The sequence below is a fragment of the Accipiter gentilis genome, chromosome 26, assembly GCF_929443795.1.
Source record: "Accipiter gentilis chromosome 26, bAccGen1.1, whole genome shotgun sequence".
Lineage (NCBI taxonomy): Eukaryota > Metazoa > Chordata > Aves > Accipitriformes > Accipitridae > Astur > Astur gentilis.
The window spans coordinates 2916073-2940082 of NC_064905.1; the positions used below are offsets into that span (position 1 = coordinate 2916073).

At 45.0% G+C, this 24010-nt stretch overlaps 2 protein-coding genes and 1 non-coding gene across 3 annotated transcripts in view; 2 read left to right on the plus strand and 1 right to left on the minus strand.

Annotated features, from left to right (window-relative positions):
* Positions 1-24010, minus strand: part of MATR3 (matrin 3) — a 1017354-nt gene that overhangs the window by 429246 nt on the left and 564098 nt on the right. The window lies entirely within an intron of this gene.
* HSPA9 (heat shock protein family A (Hsp70) member 9) lies at positions 945-23422 on the plus strand. The gene is made up of 17 exons (XM_049829445.1): positions 945-1127; positions 2318-2376; positions 3786-3873; positions 3988-4169; positions 4708-4832; positions 6399-6472; positions 6557-6663; positions 7482-7644; positions 8326-8418; positions 10111-10320; positions 12781-13008; positions 13826-13930; positions 15012-15129; positions 17479-17573; positions 19849-19941; positions 21666-21806; positions 22638-23422. Exons 1-17 carry the CDS (start codon positions 1047-1049, stop codon positions 22695-22697), a joined length of 2022 nt encoding a protein of 673 aa, XP_049685402.1. The 5' UTR covers positions 945-1046; the 3' UTR covers positions 22698-23422.
* On the plus strand, positions 13260-13330 carry LOC126051186 (small nucleolar RNA SNORD63). Its single transcript, XR_007509740.1, has one exon. It is a non-coding gene; the product is annotated as a small nucleolar RNA SNORD63 (small nucleolar RNA).

The window sequence follows — 24010 nt, forward strand, 5'->3', positions numbered from 1 at the left end:
TGCCTCCTCTGGAGAGCTGGTGCTGGGTGAAACGGCAAGCTTCCACGTGCAATCCAGGAGTCCCTGGCAAACTAGAAGGCAGCCTTTTGTGAAGCAGAGAGCGAGTCTGAGCACCTGTTGGTGGAGCACCAGTGCTGGGTCACACGCTTTTGGTCTTCAGACGTGTTTAGCTAAACGTGCCTTTGAGAAAAGGGCATAAAACCGGCACGACTGGAGAAGAAACGAGGACGCAGCGCGGTGCGAGAGGCCTGCTATGTGCCAAACCCATACAGCCTTGCTCCCGGTTGCGCCTCCCAGCATTCCTGGGAGCTGTGCGCAGGCCCGGGCCCTTCACCGGCAGGCCCGGGGAAACGGAGCTCACTCCCGCCTAGCAGGAAAAGACCTCAGGGTAGGCCCTGTCGCAGGTTCCCGGGCCCCGGGGCACGTTTAAGCCGAAGGGGCAGGCCCGGCCCGCTCACAGCCCCGGGAGCGACCGCGGCCTCCCCCGGCCCTTCCCTCAGCCTCCCCGCAGCGCGCACTACCGCGCATGCGCGCAGCCCTCGGCGCGGCCACAGTGAGATGGCACCGCCCGCGCTCTCCCCGCGCATGCGCCGAGGAGGGGGAGGGGTAGAACTAGCGGCGCATGCGCGCCGACCGCCCTGACGCAACGCTGCTGCAATCGCCGTGCGCTTTATCCTGTCCGACCTTGAGTGCGCGGGCCGCCCGCAGGACCCGGGCTGTCCCGGCCGTGCCGGTGGGCAGCGGACCCCTCCGGCGCCCTCGTGTCGCACCAGTCCGCGCCGGCCGGGGTAGCGACCTCCCTCACGCACTCAGGAGGGCAGCGCGCAGCCGCGACCCGGGTGTTGGTGGCCGAGCGGAGCCCCGAGAGTGCGCGAAAGGATCAGGCGATCCTCGGAACAGCCCGCGCCGGGGGTCCTGCGACGCGGTCTTCCACCCACCCCCCCCCTCCGCGCCCCACGTGGGTGGAGGTTTCCAGAAGAGCCGCGGCACCGCACGTCCCCTCGTCCCCCCTGCGCCGGCCCGGCCTGGTCCGCCACCGCCTCGCCATGCTCAGCGCCAGCCGCGCCGCCGCGCGCCTCCCTCTGCTCCTGCCGCGCGGCACCCCCGCGCCCCCCGGGCCCGCCCAGGTGCGCGCGCGCGCGGGTCGGCGGCGCTGAGGGGACGGGGGGAACGGGGGAGGCCCGGGGAGGCCGGCGGAGGCTCGGGGGGGACGGGTCGGCGGCGCTGAGGGGGACGGGGGAGGCCGGAGCGGCTGGGAGGGGGGCACGGCGGGGGCTGTCGGTGTGAGAGGCCCGGCAGAGGCGGGCCCGGGCCCGGCCCCGGGCCGCGGTCCGGCCCGCTGGGTTGTCTCGAATTCTGGGTGGATTTTATTGCAGCGGGGTGTTAACCGGGACGCAGCAGCAGGCGGTGGGTGAGGAGGAGATAGCGTGTTCCACACGGCTGAGTCTGTTTTCGAGGAGTTTTATCGTAATGGGGGCTCGATTCCTCACACACACACACACACACCCTGTGTGAAAGCTGACAGCGGAGGTCAGGCTGGGAAAGGCAGGTGAGGGCCATTTGTGGACGGGCACCGACACCAAATCCTGCAACTGCTTGCGCTGGACGTACTCGCTGCTCTGTCCCGGGCTGAGACAGAGCAGGTCTTTTTTTTCAGACATGGTGCTGGCCTGCTCTGACCGGGCCCTTGTGCCCTTACCTGCTCACAGAGTGTGGCTAGGCCAAGTGCCTTGAAGAATTAGCAAAGTATTTATGTCTTGGTGTGGTCGCTTTTGCGTTAAGATTAAAAAACTCATTCTCAAAACAGAAAAAGGGATAGTGCTTTCAGAGTACTCCAAAATATTGATTTGCACGTGGAAAGTTGTGGCCGCTGCAAGAAAACTTAAGAGTTGCTGCGAAATCTCGATTGTAGATTCTTCAAGGGATGTCGTAGGTCATTTGTTGCTGACCTCACATAAAGCTTTGAGAAGTGGGGTTAATGTTTATCTGCTGCCGTTCATTGAAAGCTAAAGGTTCAGAGTTAATTTACTGAAATGTCTTTTGCTTGGTAGCATATTTGTAGGTTATTTTGTATGAGTGAAATAGCTCAGTTCTGGTAATACAAAGCAGGGTTATGCCACGTGAGTAAGCGTAGTAATTGGGTTATTTCAACCTGAATATTTCTCAAATTATTTCTTAATTTGCACTTAAGTTTTAAAAATAAAATGGTGTGGTAGGACTCTGTCACTTCAGAAGTTGTCTACCTTTGAAAGTCTTGACTTGAAGATTATTTAATTTTTAAAACTAAGTTTTTCATTAGAACGTCTTTATTTTATAGACATTCTGGAATGGCCTCAGTCAAAACGTTCTCAGAGCAGCATCCAGCAGAAAATATGCGTAAGTGTTTCCTTGTTTTTTCATGTTTGGCTGTTTGATATTTATATTTACTCTTCTGATAGCAGAACTGATTCTTGGAGTCAAGAGATGGAGTAATGGAGCAACACCAGTAAGATAAAACTAGAACCTATGCATATCAGTTTTTCTAAGGCTGTTTCTTTATCTCTTGTTTTTTCCAAGGGGAACTTTAAGAATTGTTCTTCCTCCCTTTTCCCACCACCAGCAGCATCCACAAAATGTGGATTGTTGAGATTTGTTTGATTAAGAGAAAACCAACCAAACAAGAATACCCCAAACGTTGGTAGAACAACTTGGTTTAGACTGGCATGAAATGAGGGTAATGAGTGGCTCCATTTCACTACAGATAAAATTTATTTCAAACAGCTTGTGCATTTTATTCATTTGTTTTTCTTGTTGCAAGGTAATGGGAAAAGAGTAGCAGTTAGTTGTGTAACTTAGTCAGATGTTTTGTGGCTGATGCTGATTCAGGACACAGAATGGGAAATGTGTTTGTGTTGGGAAAACTGCCCAGTTCTGGTTAGTACAGAGAAAAAACGAGCAGTTGCACATTTTCAAGATCGCTGCTTTATGTTACCTGAACCGGAGTCAGAGCGACTTGACATCTTGGGGAGTGAGAAGGTGATATCCTCCTGGTAATAAACGTGGTCCTGCACTGCCTTCAGTGTGCTTTCTTCATCCCAGGACATGGCCTTGTTTATAAGGCAAAACTATGATTCAGGAGTTCTCTCCAGCTTTGAAAGGGGTAGTACACACTTCCTAGAAAGAAGGAGGAGATTCAAATTTGTCTTGTGTAATGACCACTCCCATTTTCAGAATTAAATTAGTTTGTTGCTCCTCAGGATCAAAAAGATGGTTATCTTTGGCTCTGGCTCAGAGAAACCTGTGTATGGGTTTAGTAATTTGTTGTCTTTGTGTATTCTTATCTTCATGCTAAGAGGTGATAAATAAACCAATACAATTTATTATTAGCGTTTTGATTCCAGGTGGATGTTTTCAGCATGTTCTAACATCAGAAGTAACCCAAAACAAGTCTGGGAAACTTCATGTGTGTAGGGGCGAAATTAGTTATGGCTTTGTTTTATGTCAAAATCTTAAGGGATGTGGAGAGTATATGTTATACAGATTATTCTGGTGAAGAGTAGTGTTTTATATGCTTAAATAAACAAGCAGGGATTTAGCTATAAGTGTTCTGATTGAATACAGAGGCACAAGGTTAAATTCCTCTATGGGGCAGAGAACAGCTTAGGTCAGAATACAACATGTATTTTCTTCAACATCTGGTGGAAGAAATCACATTGTCCTGTCTTCAGGATAGAAAGCTTTTTTGCTATCTAGTTAGTTATTTTCCTTTAGTAGTAATTTTATTTTTCCTATAATATTCTTTACAGCTCAGAAGCAATTAAAGGTGCTGTTATTGGAATTGATTTGGGTACAACAAACTCCTGTGTGGCAGTTATGGAAGGAAAGCAAGCAAAAGTAAGTAAAAAATGAACACCAGCTTGCAGTAACGGTATTAGAAGTTGAATGTCCAGATTAGCATTTTCAGAGGCAATGTTTTTTGATGGCATCCTGTTACATTTTTTTATATAGGTGCTGGAAAACTCCGAAGGTGCCAGGACAACACCTTCAGTTGTTGCATTTACGGCCGACGGCGAACGCTTGGTTGGAATGCCAGCAAAGCGGCAGGCGGTAACTAACCCACACAACACCTTCTATGCTACCAAGCGTCTCATTGGGCGGCGCTTTGATGACTCTGAAGTGAAGAAGGATATGTAAGTGAGGGTGGAGAGCAATGCCATTTCCAGCAGAAATGCTTAAAATACAATCATGTATAACACAACCTGTTTCAAAATATAACCTGCTTTTGGGTGAAATAGTTATGCACTCATGTCTCAAAGGCTCGTTGCTTATGTTGTGAGGGCCAAGCTGCACTTTGCTATGTTAGTTACTGATCTTTTTAGGGTTTTCAGAGAAGTCAAAGGTCCACCATTTAGTCTCTCTTCCCCCACAGCCTTGCTGATGCTGTGCAAAATGGTCAGCATCTACCAAAGGAGACTTCTGTCATTCTTGAGGCGTTTACAATCAAAGCGGTATGATCATACCTAAGGCTTGTGATTAAATGATGTAGCTGATTTAAAAACAGTAGTAGTATATTGGTACTTTTGGGACTCCCTGGATCTGAGGCTACTCTTGGCAAGTTCAGTATTCTTTGTCTAGAACTTGTACATGTTCATCTGCTGATACTAACTGTAGGGGTTTTGTGCTGTATGCTGATACAGAAATTGAGTGTTGAATTCTTTTGTTTTTTAGTAAGAATGTTCCATTTAAAATTGTCCGTGCCTCCAACGGTGATGCCTGGGTAGAGGCTCATGGGAAACTCTATTCTCCAAGTCAGATTGGTGCCTTCGTATTGATGAAGATGAAGGAAACTGCAGGTTGGTACAGTTTGGTCTTTGCCATCTGTGCACACAAGTGTGACCTTGGTACTGGGCCATGGTAAAGGGAAGTGGCTGCAGCCATACAGATACTTTTTTGGTATGGGAATCCTTATATAGCAGGCCCTTATATGGGGCAGATCGTGGAAGGGTACAGTGATGGGCTGTTACAAAGCCTCAAGGAAGATCCCTGCCTACCTCAGTCTGGGATTTTTGGCAAGATGTTTGTGCTTTACTTAAAACATATTCTTACCAAATTGAATACCGACTGAGTCGATACTCAATTTTAGTTGAATTGAATGCACACTTACTCAGAAGGGGGAGCTCCTTTTCCTTGTAAACTGCAGTCCTTGTGCCTCCCAGGCTGCAGCTGAGCACAGGCTGTGGCAGCCAGGGTTCTGAGTGGCTTTGTTCTTATCCAACTACAAGATACGTAGCAGGAAAGGGAGTGTTCAAGGGACCCGATTATTGGGCTGAATTAATAGCTTCTTAGCCAATGGTGAGTTTGAATCTTCACTACCAGAGAATATCTGTTGGCCTGGAGATTTTTTTTTCTCGTTTTCAATTCCTAATGTAGTTTCTGGGGAAATTGAGTAAAATACACAGCAGTAATAGTCATTAGCTGCCTTCTGCAGTCTCGATTGGTAAACATGCATACAGTGGTAGGTGTTTGGAGGGCAGGACTAAAGTTTGTTACTGAAGCTTCATCCAAAGATTTTTTTTTCAGTATTAGGTCCTGGATGCTTGCTAAAGCTCCACCCAAGAGTAAAATATGAGTATGTGGTATGTGAGCATCTAGATGTGATGAATCTGGCTTACCCTGAGGATGGTGTTCCTCTGCCTTAAGCATGGGTCTGCTTCCTGTAGGTTTGTTGGCTTTTGGCCTGGATGCTACATGAATTGAACTATGGAATGGTCTGGCTTTGCAAGCAACACAGAATAATGCAGTATGTAAAGTCTGTGTGGGGCTAATGCATAGGCGTAAATCCTGTCTGGATTCTCACTGCATCATGCACATTCTTATTTTTCAGCAGGTCTGAATCTGTGTTTGATGACATCCTTCTCTCTTTTTTGAGAGAAGTTTGTGGCCTTAAGTTAGGGCGTAATACATATTTTTCATGACTTGCTATCTCAAACACTTGTAAAGTTAGTATACATACATTATTTGTACCATATAAAGATTACCTACAGCAGACTCTATGAAGAGGACAATTTAAGTGCATCACGTGTTGAACACTCCAAAGAAATGGAAAACAACTTCACACTCACACACTAAAAAGACAAGCTGTCAGGTGAATTCTCAGACTCACTAGTGGCATCCAGTTACTGATTGAATTGCAGAGGTGCTTTGCTGTTCCGTCAGAAACCCACAAACTATTCCATGTTATGTGGAAGGACTTGATTTCTGCACAGCTCCCTCTACATTTTCCCAGAAAGCAGCAGGTTCTTGAGCAGCAAGCCTGTCTTCCATTCTTAGTTCAGGAAAATTATTTCAAACTACATGGTAATAATATTGTTACTCATCTTGTAAATATAACTTTCTGTTTTGTCTCCTTTTTCCTCCAGAAAATTACCTGGGACATTCAGCAAAGAATGCTGTGATCACAGTCCCTGCTTACTTCAATGATTCTCAGAGACAGGTATTCACCAAACTGTAAGATTTTGGGGCTTATAAATTGCGTTGTTTCTCTCAGTACTTAGCACTCTTCCTCTTTTTTCCTCAGGCTACGAAAGATGCTGGGCAGATTGCTGGCTTGAATGTTTTGAGGGTGATTAATGAACCAACAGCAGCTGCACTTGCCTATGGTCTGGACAAGTCTGAAGACAAAGTGTAAGTGCATGTTCATAACACCTATCCTCTCTTAAATAAGCATGCTGTAATTTGCTTTGTAAATGCCTCTTGTGCTTTCTGTTTTTTAAAATCATTGGTTGGGATTTTGCCAAAGGAGACTCACAGCCTTGAGTCAGTGCTATGTAATGGCACCTCTGTTCTATGCCAGCCATACTTGTTAAAGGAAGCGAGTTCATAACTTGCAGCTACAACTTAATTTAATTGACACTCAGCTTTGATAATTATGTTACCTACTGGTAGCAGTGATAGGTGTGGCTAAGGACGACTGGGTGAGAGGTTGTCACCATTGGCGCTAAAGTGTAGCAACGAGAGATGTGCTGAGGTTTGGTGCCTGCTATCCACAACTTGCATCATTTTCCCTGACTGCATTCAGTCACTGTTAAGGGTGGTTATATAAATGCAGGGGTTTTGTTACAGATTTTGTATTTCTGATGTGGATTATAGTGCTGCGAAAGCATCACATTTTGAAAAACATATTTCATAATGGTACTGGTGTCCCTGCCCTTGTCATTGGATGCTAGTCTGTCTTTTTTTGAAGATGGAGGGACTGCCCTCTCTCAAATAATGGACAAGGTTAAGCATCATGCAGCACATCTTTCAGAGAAGACTTCCATATGGACTCGAGTGCTCAAGGAATGCATATGCTATATAATTTGTTTACTGCTGTCTTTAGAGAGGCTTTTAACTTTTGTGGACAAGCAACATGAATTCTGCATGCTTCATCTCCTAAGGAGAGTGATTTTTGAGCCACGCAACTTTGTCTAGAAAGTAATGTTTTTCTGCATCTGTTCTTGTAGTATTGCAGTCTACGATTTGGGTGGTGGCACTTTTGATATTTCCATTTTGGAAATCCAGAAGGGAGTCTTTGAGGTGAAGTCCACCAATGGCGACACTTTCTTAGGTGGAGAAGATTTTGACCAGGCTTTGCTACAGTATATTGTTAAAGAGTTCAAGAGAGAGGTAAGGTATCTCATCAGAATTTAATGTTGTGTTATGTTGTTTTTCAACCTTGATTAACTTCTATAGAAGAACAGGAATTATTTTTAAATTATTAGGACTTGGTTTGTAATCTATGGCACAGTTGAAATTTAATAGTATTAGACACCTGTTAGCCTGGCTTCCAGTTCTTACACTTGTTTTCTTGAGGTGGAATATTCCTCCCCTGAAAGACATAGAATGGCAGGACTTCTGCCTTTTTTTCATCTAGTGTAGTAGGACTATCCTATACATTATCCTATATTCTGCTTACTTTTAATAATAAAAATCTGTGGTCCAATTGAATGTGGCAGCACGGATGCATACCGTACAGGGTTGGCTGCAGGAAACTGCAATGTAATTCCAACTCCTTAGCCAATCCAGTTTTGCCTTCATATTCTGTGATGCAGCAGCTTTTCCAAGCTTTAATTGGTTACCTACTGTATAATCACTATCAGAGCAGAGTGGGCTAGCAGATGTTTTTGAAATGGTAAATATATTTGCCATAAGTGAGAGAGATCAGCAGAAGTGCACATATTGGGCTGTACTTCTATAAACATCTTCACAGTCAAGAATGATAGGAAGGTGAACTGCAATGAAGAAAACTTCTCCATGACTCCTGTGCAAAAGCTGAGAGTCTGTTAACCCATATCGTTTGTTGCTTAGATGGGTGTTGACCTGACGAAAGACAACATGGCCCTTCAAAGGGTGAGAGAAGCATCAGAGAAAGCGAAGTGTGAGCTTTCGTCATCTGTGCAGGTAGGTGGCTGGGTTCAAAGCAGTCTGGTGAAACATTTTGATACACAGAGTTTTTCATTATTTTTGTTTACAAAGCTCTATGAAATTGCTTTTTTCTTGTGGTGGCAGAACAATCTTCTGGGCAAACAAATGGCATCACTTTAACAGAAAGTCCTTTAGCAGGGTAGACTGTTTAGGAGCACAATTAGTTGTTGGAAGCCAAGAATGTTAGCGGGTGCTGGGTTTTGCCTTTCTTCTGGCACTATGTTTTCTCATCTTGCAGGGAATGTGACCTTGTTCCCAACTTCCTATGTATTTGAGAAGTATGATGGGTGTCAGGGAATTTAGCTGCAGCGAGTACTGCTGGGTTACTGGAAGCCCTTGCAACTTTGTGCAGGCAGTTTCAAAATCTTGGTGCTACTCATTCCACTGAAACAGCTAATTTCTCTAATAACAAGAAATAATTTCCATAAGGAACCTTTATGTATTTCCCTGTAGCAGTGTTGTCTAGACAATGGGTGACATATAACCCCTTTTTTCCACTGCTTTGTATATTAATGCATTCAAGCATGTCCTTTATTCACTACTGAATAAGGAGCTGGAGAAGCAGCAAGTTGGGGGTGTAATAGTCTTGCCTAAGTGAAATTAAGGTCAATTATATAGTAATTGAAATGGGGACACTGCCAGTTTCTAGGTTCTGAATAAACATATTTTTTTTTGATGGTGGTCTTTTTGTTGGCCAGTGGGGAGCTCATAGCAAGGAGTTTAGGCCAGTCACAATGGATGCATAGTTCTGCCAGAGACATAGCAGGCTCTGTTTTACTAGCTCAAGAGTTGGCAAATACAGTCTGTTCATACCAGGAAAAACTGAATTCCTTAACTCTTTAGCAGTGAAGGGAAAACAACTTGCTTTTGGCCCTATTTTCCCCTAATATTTTTGACCATACTATTTATAAAGTGAATGTGCACTTCTAGTCAGTAACATGGGGTTAATTCTTGTTGTGTAAACTTAATCTCTAGAGCTTAAAGCATTAATGTTTTTAATGCTTTGCTTTGTAGTATCTTTTGATGTCAGCATGACTCAGCACTTGAACAAGATGGTTTCAGTATAAGGTTTGCTTTAAAAATCCAGCATGTGAATTTGTAAGATGATTCACAAATAGCCATGAAAAGGGGGGATTATGGTCCCTGGCACTGATGAACTTTGTGTGAAATGGCAATGGACTGGCTGTCAAACACTTTGCATTTAGAAAACAGTCATGAGTCACTTCCTTCAAGTAGCTTACCTTACATGAAATGCTAATCATTTGGCAAAATCTTTCGGAACTCTGAAGATGGGCTTTCTTCTGTGTTGTGCCAAAGGAAGAGGATTAAGGTTGTCACTTCTAATGTTTCAGCTCTTATCTCCTGGCTGTGATAGAAACTAAATTGTTTTTCTTAACAATAAAAGACCTCAGAATAACACAATATTAAAATTGGAACTTAACAGTTGTAACCGTGAGATGTGTAACAAAGTAATTTTTCTATCTGTTGTCTGAAATGTCAAACATATAGGTATGCCTTTTGCCACTTAAAGACTGGGCTGCAGGGTGAGCGGGCACATAGACGCTTCAGTACAGGCAGAATAGAACCTGTAACTTGATCTAAAACCTGTATGTAGCTACCTTATTTTCCATTGCTGTTTTTCACTTCGTGTCTGATTCTGTGCTGCAGACTGATATTAACTTGCCATACCTTACTATGGATGCCTCTGGACCAAAGCACTTGAACATGAAGCTGAGTCGCTCACAATTTGAGGGCATTGTAGCTGATCTGATCAAAAGGACGGTAGCGCCATGCCAGAAAGCCATGCAGGATGCTGAAGTCAGCAAGAGTGACATTGGTGAAGTCATCCTCGTCGGTGGCATGACCAGAATGCCAAAGGTATGAGATAAGTCACTGTTATAGGCAAAGCTGGCACAGCTACCCAGTGCTTTCTGTTAAGGGTGATATGTAACAGAAAAGTCGGGAATCTAATAACTTCAGAGCTCCAGCAGCTGAAGGCCCCCAGGAGCAGAGCAGACATGTTAAGTAGTCACAGGAAAGCAGTGGCAAGGGACTCTCCCATCCCGTTTAATTAACTCAGCTTGGGTCTGGGGGCTGTAGCTGAGTTGCACTTTACAAAGACAAGTGGGAGGTATCAGGATTTGAAAATTCAAGTTGGCCTTCTGATGTGGGCCAAACATAATCAGCATTGTTCAGATACACAGGGTGTTTTCTCTTGTTGTGGACTTCAGCACGTGAAAAAGGTACATTTCAATGACGACAACCTGTCAAGTAATCTTTGCCTTGCAGTGGGTATCTTCCCCATGTAGAGCACTTACAGCTAGCTGTGAAGAAACTGCACAAGCAGAATGGCTCTGTTGCCTGCTGGTAGCATGTATTTGGCTGCCTGTTTGAGGCTGGGTGTTGTTGAGCATATTTAACTGGCTGTTCCAAACACTTGTTACCTAATACCTGGTTCTTGTATTCTGTGGTGGTAAACACCAACAGGTAACTTAGAAGCTTGCTCTGCTGACATGCACAGTCTTGCAGATAAGGTGCTGTCAGCTGGTGATTTACTGTTCTTGTTCATAGCAGTGCAGACTTCTGCTTAGCTCCCCTGAAGTCAGAGCTGAACATGTATGTACACTGTTCTCTTCAAGGGTACAGCTTGTCCTTTTCTACACATATCATCAAAATCTCATTCCACAGGGATCAGTCAGGCTTGGACTATTTGTTTGCTGTTAAGATTTGTGATTTGTACGTCCTTTCTAGGATAATAGGTGTGTACACAGTCCTGCTTGGGATTGATTTGGGGTTTGGTGGTGGGGTTTTTTACTTCCCTGTGTTAAATGAGCCTGGTGGCTGGAGGTGGTATTAGTGAGTGCAGAAGGTCACCCAGGCAGGGGAACCAGAGCAACAAGATAAACAGAAGCTGCTGCTCTGGCCAAAGCTCAAGTGGAGTAACTGTGCTATACCTTCCCAAAGTCCCTGCTGTTCCAGCTGGATAAAGGAGAAACTGTGTGGTTAGCTAGGTATAAAGTGATGAAAAACACTTCTAGAAGTAGTGAATCCCTTCCTGAAACATATGTCCTTTGCGAGTTGAAGACAGTACTTAAATATTGATTTTAATTTTTTATTGTCATTTTTACTTTTTTACCCCCTATTTATAACCCCCAGCATCTGTGGCTTTGAGTTTACATAATGCTTTCCTGAGTGCCTGTAGCTACAGCTCTGGCTCCGAGATCAGCGCTGGCATGTTGCACACAACACAGAGCCTTCTCTCATGTACGTTGTGTTTGCTTCACCCTGCTAGGAGGGGACGTGCCTTCTTTGGAGCACTCACGTGGCCAGTGCTCCAGGAAACGTACAGTGGGTGGTTAGAAATAATGTTTCTTTTGTACTGTAAAATGTGCCTCCAGAGGGGGAAGACTTGCACTTAATTATATGCTCATACATAAAGTGTCTTCCTCTGTAATGAACGCTCCCGGCAAATGTCTCTTGGCTTCAGTGCAGAGGAGTTGGACATTTGCTTACAGCACAGTTTTCCAGGCACATCACGCTCACCTGTGCCAATGTGTGCCTAACAAGCTGCAAGCGGGAACCAAGTCCTAACACCCTCTTGTAAGGTAGAGGAGTGGACTACTGAGTCTGTGCTCTGGTGCTGACACCTTGCTGCATTCCTGTGTGGATACTTTAGCAGTAAATCTGTTGCAATCATGAGCACATCCTTCTGAAAGGGCAGAGCAGTGAAAAGCTAGTAACACAGCTCAGGCTCTCTGCTGACATAGCAAATCTATTTCTCTGCTGAAACAGCCCATTAAATAAAGAGTTTGAAAATACTGTACTTCACACAATTTCCTTTTTTTGTTTCCTTTATTACACACAAACAAGATGAACTGTCCTTCTGCTCTGGATTTTTTTTTTTACCTTCCCTGTGCTCTGCTCCCACAGCTGTACCATCCTTGACAGCTGTGTTCTGCCCAGTGTTGGCTTGTACAAGTTCCCAGGGACCAGTCCTTGACTCCTGCTTGATAAGCATGGAGTGATCCCTTCTGAACATGGCTGGGCTACATGAAAGGACTGATATAGGTTGACTTGCAGCTGGCAAACGTGATTGCAAGAAGGCCTCCAGGGAAGTGTCTAGACTGAAAGGAGTGCATTTAATAGGGCGTGTGGAAGATGGGGAATTAGGGAGCAATCACAAGCCTGAAGCTTAGTATTTCTATCATGCCACAGGGTTACATGGTAGCAGGAGCATAAGGATACAGACCTTTAGCCAAGGCTGGCACCTTCTTGTGGCCACAGCACTGAGCGGTAATGGCTCACTCTGCATATGAGCTGTGCTTTCTCTTCATTCAGGTGCAGCAGACTGTACAGGATTTGTTTGGCCGTGCTCCTAGCAAAGCAGTTAATCCTGACGAAGCCGTTGCTATTGGTGCAGCTATTCAAGGTGGCGTGTTAGCTGGTGACGTTACTGATGTGCTGCTGCTGGATGTAACTCCCCTCTCCTTGGGGATAGAGACACTGGGAGGTGTCTTCACAAAGCTCATCAACAGGAATACTACTATACCAACGAAGAAGAGCCAGGTACAAATTGACTCTAGACGGGTGGGTCTTTGGTGGTGGTCTCAAACACCCAGTGAAGGCTACCCAAAGCATGCCAGTAGATAGTCTTGTCTCCTCTCATCTGGCAAGAAGCAGCAGCATAGAATCGGGTTTAATGTCAGCCACTGAGTATCTCTGTTGATTATTAGTGTGCCCAAGAGGGGAGGTAAGTTGAGTTAATGTGTACCAAGATACCCCGGGATGTCTGCGGCCTGGTCAGGATTGCAGTGTGTATGCCATGATGTTAACTGTCAACACATCATTCTGAAGAAGAATTGTGTGGACACTTTCTGTAACTGAGCAACACACACATTTGAGACCACCTTGGTCTGCATGCCTCAGAAGGTATTATTTTTTTCCTGTGTTGTAAGGCCCTAGTAGGCTTGGGTGTGATCCTTTCTTTCACTTTGCCTTGTCTGGGTCTGCTAGTGTGTGCTCTTACTGATAACACTTGTTCTGTCTGGGGCGTGGGGTTGGGGCAGAAGCCCTGCTGCTTCAGGAGGAAATGTTCCGGTAATGTGGCTGGCTGCCACTGGAGTCTGCTGCTGGCACAACATTGCCAGTTTTCATGTGCTTGAGTGCATTTAGGACACGATGCCAGGGAGCTTGGCTATTGCTAGTCTTGGTGCCTTGGTGTTTGTCAGAGGAACAGGGGAACAACGAGCATTTAATGATTCTTTATCTCTTTGAAGTAGCTTCTCGTTATTCCTTTCCTTGTTGTTTAGTCAGCTTGTAACTGCATCAGTTCATGTGTTGTAATTTAGTAGCTATCCAGTAATTTCTTGTTCCTTTTCCACAGGTGTTTTCTACAGCTGCTGATGGGCAAACTCAAGTGGAGATAAAAGTATGCCAGGGAGAGAGAGAGATGGCTAGTGACAATAAACTGCTCGGCCAGTTCACATTGGTATGTTGGCTACTCAGTGTTGATGACCTTAGACCTGACTTTCTTTGAGAAGTTCAAAGCCTTCTCTATTTCAGTTGACCCCTGAAGGCAGTGCTGTGGTGGGATCATCTTACAGAAGACATTGACCCTATTTGTAGTAAAAAAGCAGTCTCTAAAGGCACAGCCTGATTCTGGGACAGCTTTTCAGTGGCAGGGGAGCAACTAGCATTTGAGATGGAACTCAGAAGTTTCTAAGAAGCCTTATGTGGCTCAGGGGCTACTGCAGCTTTAGGGCCTGGTCACCTAAAAGGGCTCTCTACTTCTGGGCACAAAGAGCTAAAAGAGCTCTGTAGTACTAGGCCTGTGCAGCAGATAACCTGAATCATGGCCTTTCCTCTGGTGTTGCAAAGACAAGACTTGGAGCAGGCTCCATGATACCTGCAGTCCTACGATAACCCATTTCTAGCCTAGTACTGCTTTTCTGTGAATGCCTGTGGAACTGCCCTGCTTACTGGAGAACAGATGTGCTCCAGGGATTCATGTGCACAGTATGTGGCTGCCTGACCAGCTCTCTATGCAGAATTGGTTTGGTCAGTGTTGGCAAAGTTTGGCACTGTTACAACTGTTTGTCCAAACTTGCTGTTGCTAGGAGGAGCTCTGCAGAAAGGAAGGGCTTTGCCTTTTTTTTTGTATTTTTGAAGGAAGCTGTACTGCCTGTCGCTCTTTTAAAATGGTAGCCTCAGAGGTAGTCAGTGAAGTCTAGTTATGTCCAGAACTGAGGAAACAGAGCATCCTGCTGTGTCCATGGAAAAGGGGCTTGTTTAGCAATAAAGCAGAACCTGTGTCACCTTGAAACCTTGGGACTGCCTCTCATGTTTTCTGAGCACTTGTCCTGGGTAGAAATCTCTATTGTGTTAAATCTGTCAAGATACTACTAATTCACCACATGCTGCCAACAGGTATGTAGAGTACTCTGCTCTGAGGGTTAGTTAATAGTTGGTTCAACTGACAGATCACCAAGATAATGTGCCCAACACTGGAGCCTTGTACCCTGAGCTCATTTCTGTGTGGGAGGTAATGGCTAAGTACTTCTCGTTCTCAGGTTGGGATTCCTCCAGCACCACGTGGAGTGCCCCAGATTGAGGTCACTTTTGATATTGATGCTAACGGTATTGTTCATGTGTCAGCGAAGGATAAAGGCACCGGACGTGAACAGCAAAGTAAGTGCTTTGGGACGCTGCCTAGGGACAAGGAGAAAAGGTGTGGAGCAGCAATGGTGCCATAGCACACTGAGCACTGAGGGTAACACTAGGTGACTCCAGAGGTAATGGAGTGCTGCCATGATGGGCAGGGGTGGGGTCTGTGCAGCATGTTACTTGATTAAGAGTAAGGGTGACGCAAACAATCTGTTGCCAGGGTAGCATAGATGCAGTTGACATAATCTTAGCCTAAGTGCCTCCTCTGGAAAGGAGGGCAAAGGGTTACTGCAAAATGAAGTAGGGAAAGGGAGAAGTGACAACTGACTTGTAGTTTAATTTTAAAGTAAAGCTGCTGTAAACACGTAACACTGTTGCCCAATCTGTTAGCCTGCTGACAGAGATTGCCACTGATAGATGCTCTGTGCCTGGACTTTAGGCAGAGATGAAGCATCTGCATATACCAAGGTCAAGGAAGTCCTCACTGGCAGGGTTTTACCACCTTCTAAGTCATTTTGCACTGTGTGATGGTCCTTTCTTGGTCTTGCCCTCTGCTGTAATCACTATAGCAATGTTTCAGCAGTGCACTGCTTCCTGTGGTTTCCTGTAAGTATCAGCTGTGCCTCAGTCCACAGAGAGGTGGTGGGCATACAGGTTGGCTAACTGAAGGCTCACAGGTGTTTGTGGAGCTTTGCTCCTGATGCTTTAGAGGGGTGTCTTGTGTCCCTGAGGAGCAGTTGATGTTCTGCCCTACTTTACCCTGAAGGGACAGAAATTGGGCTGTGGGAATCCAGCACCCTGTGTAAGTTGTTTTGAGCTGCACACCTGGGCATGGTATTCCTTTGGAAATGCCCTCTGCTAACACAGGAAGAGATTGCTGTCTGTTTGAGGCTGCCTGCATGAAGGTGCCAGCTTTTAAGGGAGAAATCAAATCAGGAAGATCTCTGTTGAATCCGAGGCATGTCACATACAGCTGAACAGATTAGCCCTGTCCTGAGGCCCTGTTTTGTTTCTAATTACTCCATTACAAAGGTCTTGAAATTCAAGTATTTTGAAGCAGCAGGTATTTTGCCTAACCACCTTGTATATTTTCATCCATTCAGGCTGGAAGCATCTCTAAATGGCAGGAGGCTTGGGGACTTCAAGCTGTCAGTATATTTTGCTCCGTAGTGCAATGAAATGTCAGGCCCAGTGTTCTTGGGTAATTAATGACATGGCTGACATTTTCAAAAGCTCTGTTGTGGGCTCAGAAAATTAATTTGAAGCATTTGTAGATTCCCCTGATAGAAAATAGATCTCTTTTGTGCCTCTAACTGGGAAGCCTCTATACTGCCCTTCAGTTGTTTCTTGGAGGCGACCACTTGAGCAATCAAATGCATGCTCCACTTAAGAAAAATATTGTTAACTCCGTATTGGCAACTTGCAGGTATATGCTGGTTTTCACCATACTCCTTGGCTTTTAGCATACAATTTATTTCCAAAAACACTGCTTGTTACTTTGATTTCCTTGTAGATTTTCCATGTGTGGCAGCCTTCTAGCTCTGAGTAAATGTCTCCTGATAATAGGCAACCAGAATTTTTCAGCTGGCTATGTGTATCCAGATATGGTCCTAATTATAAAGCTGAACTACTCATACCATGCCTGCATACAAAGGACACGTGTGTCTGTTTAGAGTTTTGTATTGTACTGTGGACAAATACTGTGTAGAAAACTTACTTCTAATGAGGATTCTAGTATATCTTTTTTTTTTAACTTTGCAATATCCAGGATCTTGGTCCTCTCTTTCCCAATGAAGTTCTGCTTTACTACAGAACTTAGCTTACATCTAGGCTACGTTTTTTGGCACAAATGGAGAAAAATAGGGGACCTTTAGGACCCCACCTGTAGAATCATGTCATGTTGTCTTATCCTGCTACCAGCCTGGGCTGCTTTCCAACAGTGAAAGGAATCTCTGCCCTGATAAAATGATTCCTTCTGTTTTGGTAGGGGTTTTTGGTTGATTTTTTTGTTGTTGTTGTTGTGTTTTTCAGTTTGTGTTTTTAACCTGCTGGAATGCCCCTTTGGTTTGGGGGCTTTGTGTCCTCCTTTTCCAGGAGGAGTAACTGAAGAACGGTCAAAGTGACTTGCAGATCAGTGGTCAGGAAGTGTCTGGCAGAGCTGGGGAGCTCATAGATCTAAGATATCAGGCTTTTATTTTGCCAGCAGCATCACTGCCTCTTCAAAGATGGGCTGCCTTTGTACTGCCCACGGGGTCCTCACAGGTGCAGAGTCCCTGAGCAAGGCTGCTGCTGTTGAGAGGGTTTGGGAAATAATACTCTTCTCTCCTCAAAGATGAGAGAACATTCATTATTAATGTTTATTCTCTAATGCAGTTGTTATCCAGTCTTCTGGCGGCCTTAGCAAAGATGAAATTGAGAACATGGTGAAGAATGCAGAGAAATATGCAGAGGAAGACAGGCGAAGAAAGGTAATGTGATCATGGTATCTTGCAGCCAATAGTGTACCTGCTGGTTATTGCCGTCCTGTGCTATTAAGTGTGCCCACCTTTGAAGGAAATGTAGGCTCTGGTCTGATTAGTCTTGAACTGTTTGCAGTTACCCGAATATCTGCTTGCTTCCTTATATTCAGTTTACAGTCCAGAGTTGCAAGAAGGTGTATGCAGAGCCATTTGGATTTTGGGTTTGGGTTGGGTAACTTGCCCTGTGTGACTAGCATTTTCATTCCTCCCTGAAGAATTCCTGGGACATGGAGGCAGCAGTAAGCAAACTCACCTGCCTGTTGTGACAAACAGCTTTGCAACTCTAGTAATGCTTTTTGTCATCAATGCCCTATACTGTCCACCTGCCTGTTATCTTGGCTGTGTATTTGAAGCTAGCCTACTATATCTGGGTTCTTGCAGTGATGTTCCATTTAAATGGAGGCAGTATGGGGATATTTAAGCTACTTTCTGTGAGTTTATTTTAAAGCTTAACTTACAGAACCTGCCAAGTAAAGTTGCACCTCAGCCTCTTCCTTCGTAAGTGGGAAGTTGCTTTCCATAGTGCTTAAAATCTCACTGTGGCATCTTGAATGCTAAATTCATCTGAGTGCAGTATTTGCCCTTGGAGCAGGTGAAGACATCAGGAGGTGTTTGAAAGCCTCACTGACTTTGTCAAGAGAAGGTGGACACTTGCCATGGTTGAGTGACTGAACCTGTGATATAAATAGGATTAATGGCTGGAACTAATTGGTTTAATGAGGGTAGTACTAATAAATTACACTACTAAATATAGAGCATTGATTTTTAAGCAGGCACAATGGAGGCCTACTCTGGGATACGGCACCAGCACGTGTTTAGCGACTGTTGAAAGGGGCACACTGAATTGATCCACTTTGTGTTCTCCTAGTCAGTAGACACCTGTCTCAGGTGTTCAGGCAGTGCTGTAAATCTCACCCTCCATAGTGAAGGGATTAGAAAAGGACTGAAGGGGAGAATGCATGGAATAAATTCACATGAAGAGCATTGCCTTGCCTCAGAACGTCTAAAGCCACAAAGCATTGTCTCATTAGCATTTGTAGGTTAGATGGAGAACCTTTAAAGACCTTGGTCTGAAAGTCCCACTGTTTAAATAACTGCATGTTTGCCATGAAGCGTAGGTGGTGGCCTAGCATTTGAAGAGGCTGCACTGAAAACTTTCCTGTAGCCTTACTTCAACTTTGTGTCTTAAACTGCTGAATAAGTTCTTCCCTGTTGTAGTCCTGAAGTGAGACTCATCTCTGTCCAGTGACCTATCAGGTGAAGGTGATTAGGTTATTTCCTTAACGCTTCTCTTTACTTGACTTGCGTAACTGCAATTGTCAAAAATCTCTTGTTACACCTTTCTGATCATGGTTTTACTGCCATGGAAGTATCATGAATGCATAAACAGAGTTATCACTGTGCTGGACTCAGCATCCTGCTGTAAATTTTGATATCCCACAAAGAGTTGAAGACATAGTGTAGAAACAAAATTATTTTTCATCTGCTTTCCCCTGTAAGTGGTTAGTCTCCTGAGAACATCATCTCACCCTTGTTCAGGTAGACTCTTCTTTCAGACGGAGAGGGCTGGGTGTCCCAGAGACTGTTGCTGGTGGAATAGTTGATATTGACACTGGGACTGAATTTTGTCTCAGCAAGACTGTTGCTTCTCTGTACTTAGAGCCTACCCTGTGCCCTGTTGGTTGTCTTTGCAAGAGTAACATTAGGAACTGGTCTTTATTACCTAGCACAGTGGGGTTTTTTCCACTGTTGAAATGTTACAAGCATTTGTAATAAGGAGACATGAGTAAAACAACTCAGCATTTTAGTAGTGTCTAGTGCCCTTGTTGCTGAAGAAGCTCAAGAATATTTTCCAAAAGGTCTGTTGCTTTCCTGAGGAGCAGAGCAGAGAGAGCTGTGCTGTCTCTGCAGTTGCTGGCTTTTTCAGTGTGCCAACAGTCATGGTGCATTAGTTGCTTCTGCTTCCAGGGAATTGAGTTTGAGTGTGAAAGTGTGAGAACTGACTTGCATAGACTGCCTGTTTGGGCTTTCTGGTGCCAGAATGCATCTAGAAATGGTTTGCTTGCATTTCTTCTTGCCCCTTTGCCATTAAGAAGGACACTGTGTGGGAACTAGAATGGAGTTTGGCAGTTTGGGGAAAGAAATGTCACCTGCTAGATCATATGTACGCAACTTGTATCGCCAGTGACATATGCAGCAGGCCCTTACGAGCTCTTTTACCCAGGAACGTGTGGAAGCTGTAAACATGGCCGAAGGCATCATCCATGATACAGAGTCTAAGATGGAGGAGTTCAAGGATCAGCTGCCAGCAGATGAGGTAGGTAGTTTCTGATCCCATAACAGTAAAGGAGGTAAGATTCCTTACTAAATCTTTGCTCAAATTCTCACTTAACTCACAGCTGGCTTTGGCCAGTGGTACCAACTCTGTGCATATTTCCATGCTGTGTAAAGATGGCACAGTCATCGACTTCTGGTTTTTGCACTTAATGAGTGGGGTGAGCATGGCTGGTAGGAGGATGTAAGGACATACTTAGAAGAACATGGTTTGGATAATAGCAAATATCCTATTTCAAAGTGAGAGTTCAGTGTCACTGAAGATCTGAGAGCCTGGGAAGCTGTTAACGAAAGGTTCCGGCAGGAGTTTGTCCTTGACTTGGTGTTGCAGTGATTTGATAAGAACTGTACTGTGGCCTGTGTGAGAGGAGAATTTCGCTCAAAAGCTAGAGATTATGAACAGTGCCTACCAGTGTGTTAGCAGAGGGACAAAGGCAAAGCTGCTGTGTGGTCCCAGCAGTACATACACAGCACCCAAGAACTTGGAGGCAATGAAAATTACTGTATCCACTTAACTCCAATTTTTCTTCTGTCTTTGGAGTGAAGTGGATATTTAGTATCAAAAGAGTGCTTTTCACACCACTCTTAACAGTTTAAACTCTTGACAGTTTAATTTCTGCATTATGAATTTCAAAAGCCAAGTTTGAAACAGATTGCACAATCTTCAAATTAACAACTTTCAGAAGCAGAATAAGAGGGCTCCTAGGGACTCTGAGGCGTTTGAGAGAACAAGATTATAGTTTATTGGTAGGTAGTCTCTGATGAGTTTAAATGTTGTTTTTTGAGCCCAGCTCCTCTCTTTAGGATGGATACTGGCTGACTCTGAATTTATGATCACTGGAGTTTTCTCTCACAAGAGCACAGAGCTTCAATCCCTGTTCCCTGCAGGGACCATTCCCTGTAACATTTTTTGGGGGGAATACCAAGGGAAAGTGGGTAGTAGTGCTTGGAAGAAGCCCTTTGCTGTCTGGGTGGAGATGGTGGCCTGACATAGAAGGCATCGATCACCTTCCCCTTCCTGCGGGTCTGAATGAGAACTCTGCCCACGTTTTGACTGCGAACGCTGCTGAGCAAGCACTGCCGGCACAGCTGTCCCCCAGTAACCTCACTTCTCCAGGCCTGCCTCTCCAGCAGCGTGCCAGTCTGACAGAGAAATGCCAGACTGTGTGGAGGGTTTGACAGATGGCTACAGGGGCTGGGATGAGACCATATTGCTTTGGTTTGCCTCTCTGCTCCTTCTCCCACGTGCAACAAAGGGATTAAACAGGGTGGTGAACAGCCTTACATGTTGGCTTTCTGACAGTGCCTTAAATATAGATGAAAACCAGCTTTCTCTTCCTTTTACCCTGGCTCCTGGGGTGACTGACTCACTGGTGAGGTGTGCCAGGGAGACCAGCTCTCATCCTTGGCGGGCTGTTCAGTCTCTGCAGGGCTTTCTGTCCTTGGCGCCTCTGCTGAGACTGCAAACAAGGGGACCGATTAATGCCAACTGTGGCACATTTAGTGAAGTGGACAGGTGCCCATTGGGAACTGAGCACAGTCCTAGTCCCTGCAGACGTTATGGCTCAGTTTGAGACTTAACTTCATGCCTTCTTGAAAAAAAGTGGTACTTTTGCTGTGGCCAGGAGGTGGATTAAAGGACAGGAATGAGATTCTCAGTGAACAAAGTGCAGGATTTCATCATGTTTGTTTGTGACTTAATTGCAGTGCAACAAATTGAAGGAAGAAATTGCTAAAATGAGGGAACTTCTGGCTCGTAAAGATACTGAAACAGGAGAGAACATCAGGCAGGCAGCAACCAGCCTGCAGCAGGCTTCCCTGAAGCTCTTTGAAATGGCATACAAGAAGGTAGGTTCATGGTCACTTCCATTTTATAGCTGTCACATGGGGAGGGGTGAGTCGGGGCACCAAACATTTAAGTAAGATCTGTGTGTGTAGTTAATGCTGAGTCTCAGTGCAGCTCCCTTGCAGTAAGGTGACACTTGCTGAAGGAGCAGCTGTGGAAAGTCAGGAGGAGTTGAAGGCCTGAAATCTTGGCCATCCTGCCGTAGGTAGCCTGCCTCCCAGGCAATGTTACATTTCTGTACGGTGTTGTATGGAAAAGTACTGGAAGCTCCTAATAGGGAGCATCAAGAAGAGCACGGACAGGGCTTTCCCCTAGGTGTGTGGAGTGCCTAAAGTAAAGTAACATCTGGACTTATTTTAAGGATGATTGTAAAACAGGCTGCCTGTTCAATCTGCCTAAAATTGCAGTAGTAAGGTCATCAGGATTTTCTTCTCAATCTCCTTCCCAGTGAAAGGCCCACCCATTCAAGGCCTGGCAGATGCATACTTCACCAGGGTGGAAGTGGCACACTCTGTCCAGGTGACCTTGGTGGGGCTAAGCAGTCCTTACTGTGGAAAGCTGCTTTTCTAATGTCAAACTGAAAACATTCAATGCTGCAATGCAAGCTTGTTGCATCCACTGGGCAAGTGTAAATAATGGGAAGATAATTTCTTCCCTCATAGTAGCAGTCATGCAGAGATGAAGATTGTTTCCATTCTCCAGTGGACAATTACCCTTTTCACTGAAGGAAAGGTTTCTTCAGTCTAGAACTAACCTAAGCAGCTAGCTAGGAAAAAGATGACTAGGAGAAGCATTTTGTGGTTACTACAACTAATAAGCCAACTCTCTCACAGATGGCCTCCGAACGAGAGGGTTCTGGAAGTCCGGGGGATCAGAAGGAAGAGAAGCAATAAGAAGTCTCTGTCTTGCCTTGACTAGAGTATGAAGAGGAGGCCGATTTTCTTGGCGCTTGGGAGAGAAGGGACCTTCCTGAGCAGCAATGGGCAGAATTCAGACTTACTGTGTTTTGGCAGTATTCTATATATAAAATTCTTTAATGTATAAACTTAGTGATGTGTCTGCTAGATAAATTGTCACTTGATGAAAGTTAATTCATGCCAGATGAAGTTCTAAGTGTTTGGCCCCGTGGTATTCAACTGAGGCACCTGGGGATTCGCTGATCATTTATCTCTGATACTTGACACAATGGTGTACTAAATCTGATATCAAAGTTTGGAAACCATGTCACTAAATTGAAGGGTGGAGATGGAAGTTCTGCTGGAACTGGGAGGAGAATAACATCTGTATGGAGCCTCCTTGCAGATGTGAGTAGTTGCGAGCAGGTTATAAGGCCTGCGAGCAGCAGTGGCAAGGCTGGTTACGTTGCTAGAGAACATTCGGATCTGCAGCTAGGTTAGTACCCTTGTTCTGAAGGAGAAGGGTGACTTCAAATTTAGCTGTAACATTATTTCTTACGAAAGAGGCTATGTGGAAGTTAAATTCTTTGCTTGTCTGAGCCTTCTGCTCCATCCTGTGTCTGTTCTCTGCTTATGGTAAAACAATTTCCTTGATAATAAAACTGTTATTGGATCCATTCTGGATTTTTTTAAAATAAAAGCAGAAAAGTATCCAACATGGAGTTCTTGGTATCCTGGCCTTTGATGGAGAACATGAGCATGTTAACTGCCTGTGAGAGCTCCTAAGGGGGAACAGTCAGCCAGCTGTATGTAGCGGCAGCAGCTTTCTGGAATTTGTGCTTCATTCACGTGCAAAAAGAAGGTATCTGGTGTCAGATTAGGGTTCATCCCTTCGGAGAGTATCGCTGCTGCACTTGCACGAGGTGCCTGGAAGTCCTGCTGTGACCTGCAGTAGCAGTGGGACTTCACCTCCAGGCATTTCATGCTTGGGCTCAACCTTATGAAACAGACTGTAGACTCGGAGCAGCAGTTGCCCACTGTTGCTTCTAGCAACCAGCTCTTCCAAGGAGGTGCAATCTCCTTGCCACAATATATTTTTTTCTCCTTTTTCCCCTTCTGTTACTCTGTCTGTGTAATCAACGGGAAAGAAAATGTAAAGTTTACAGCTGTGTTGTCCTGATGGCTCAGACATTTAGGAGGAAGGAGAGGATTCTTTTTTCTGGCACTCTAGGCAGTTTCCTCAGTAAGAGAAGCTATTAGGGGAGGCTGCAAGTCCTGATTCTGTGAACTTTAAGTTATGGACTGGAAGG

Coding starts and splice junctions, on each gene's coding strand:
- HSPA9 (XM_049829445.1), top strand. CDS start 1,047: ATGCTCAGCGCCAGCCGCGCCGCCGCGCGCCTCCCTCTGCTCCTGCCG. Junction 8,419..10,110: donor AGCTTTCGTCATCTGTGCAG/GTAGGTGGCTGG, acceptor TCTGTGCTGCAG/ACTGATATTAACTTGCCATA. Junction 17,574..19,848: donor AGGAAGACAGGCGAAGAAAG/GTAATGTGATCA, acceptor TCTTTTACCCAG/GAACGTGTGGAAGCTGTAAA.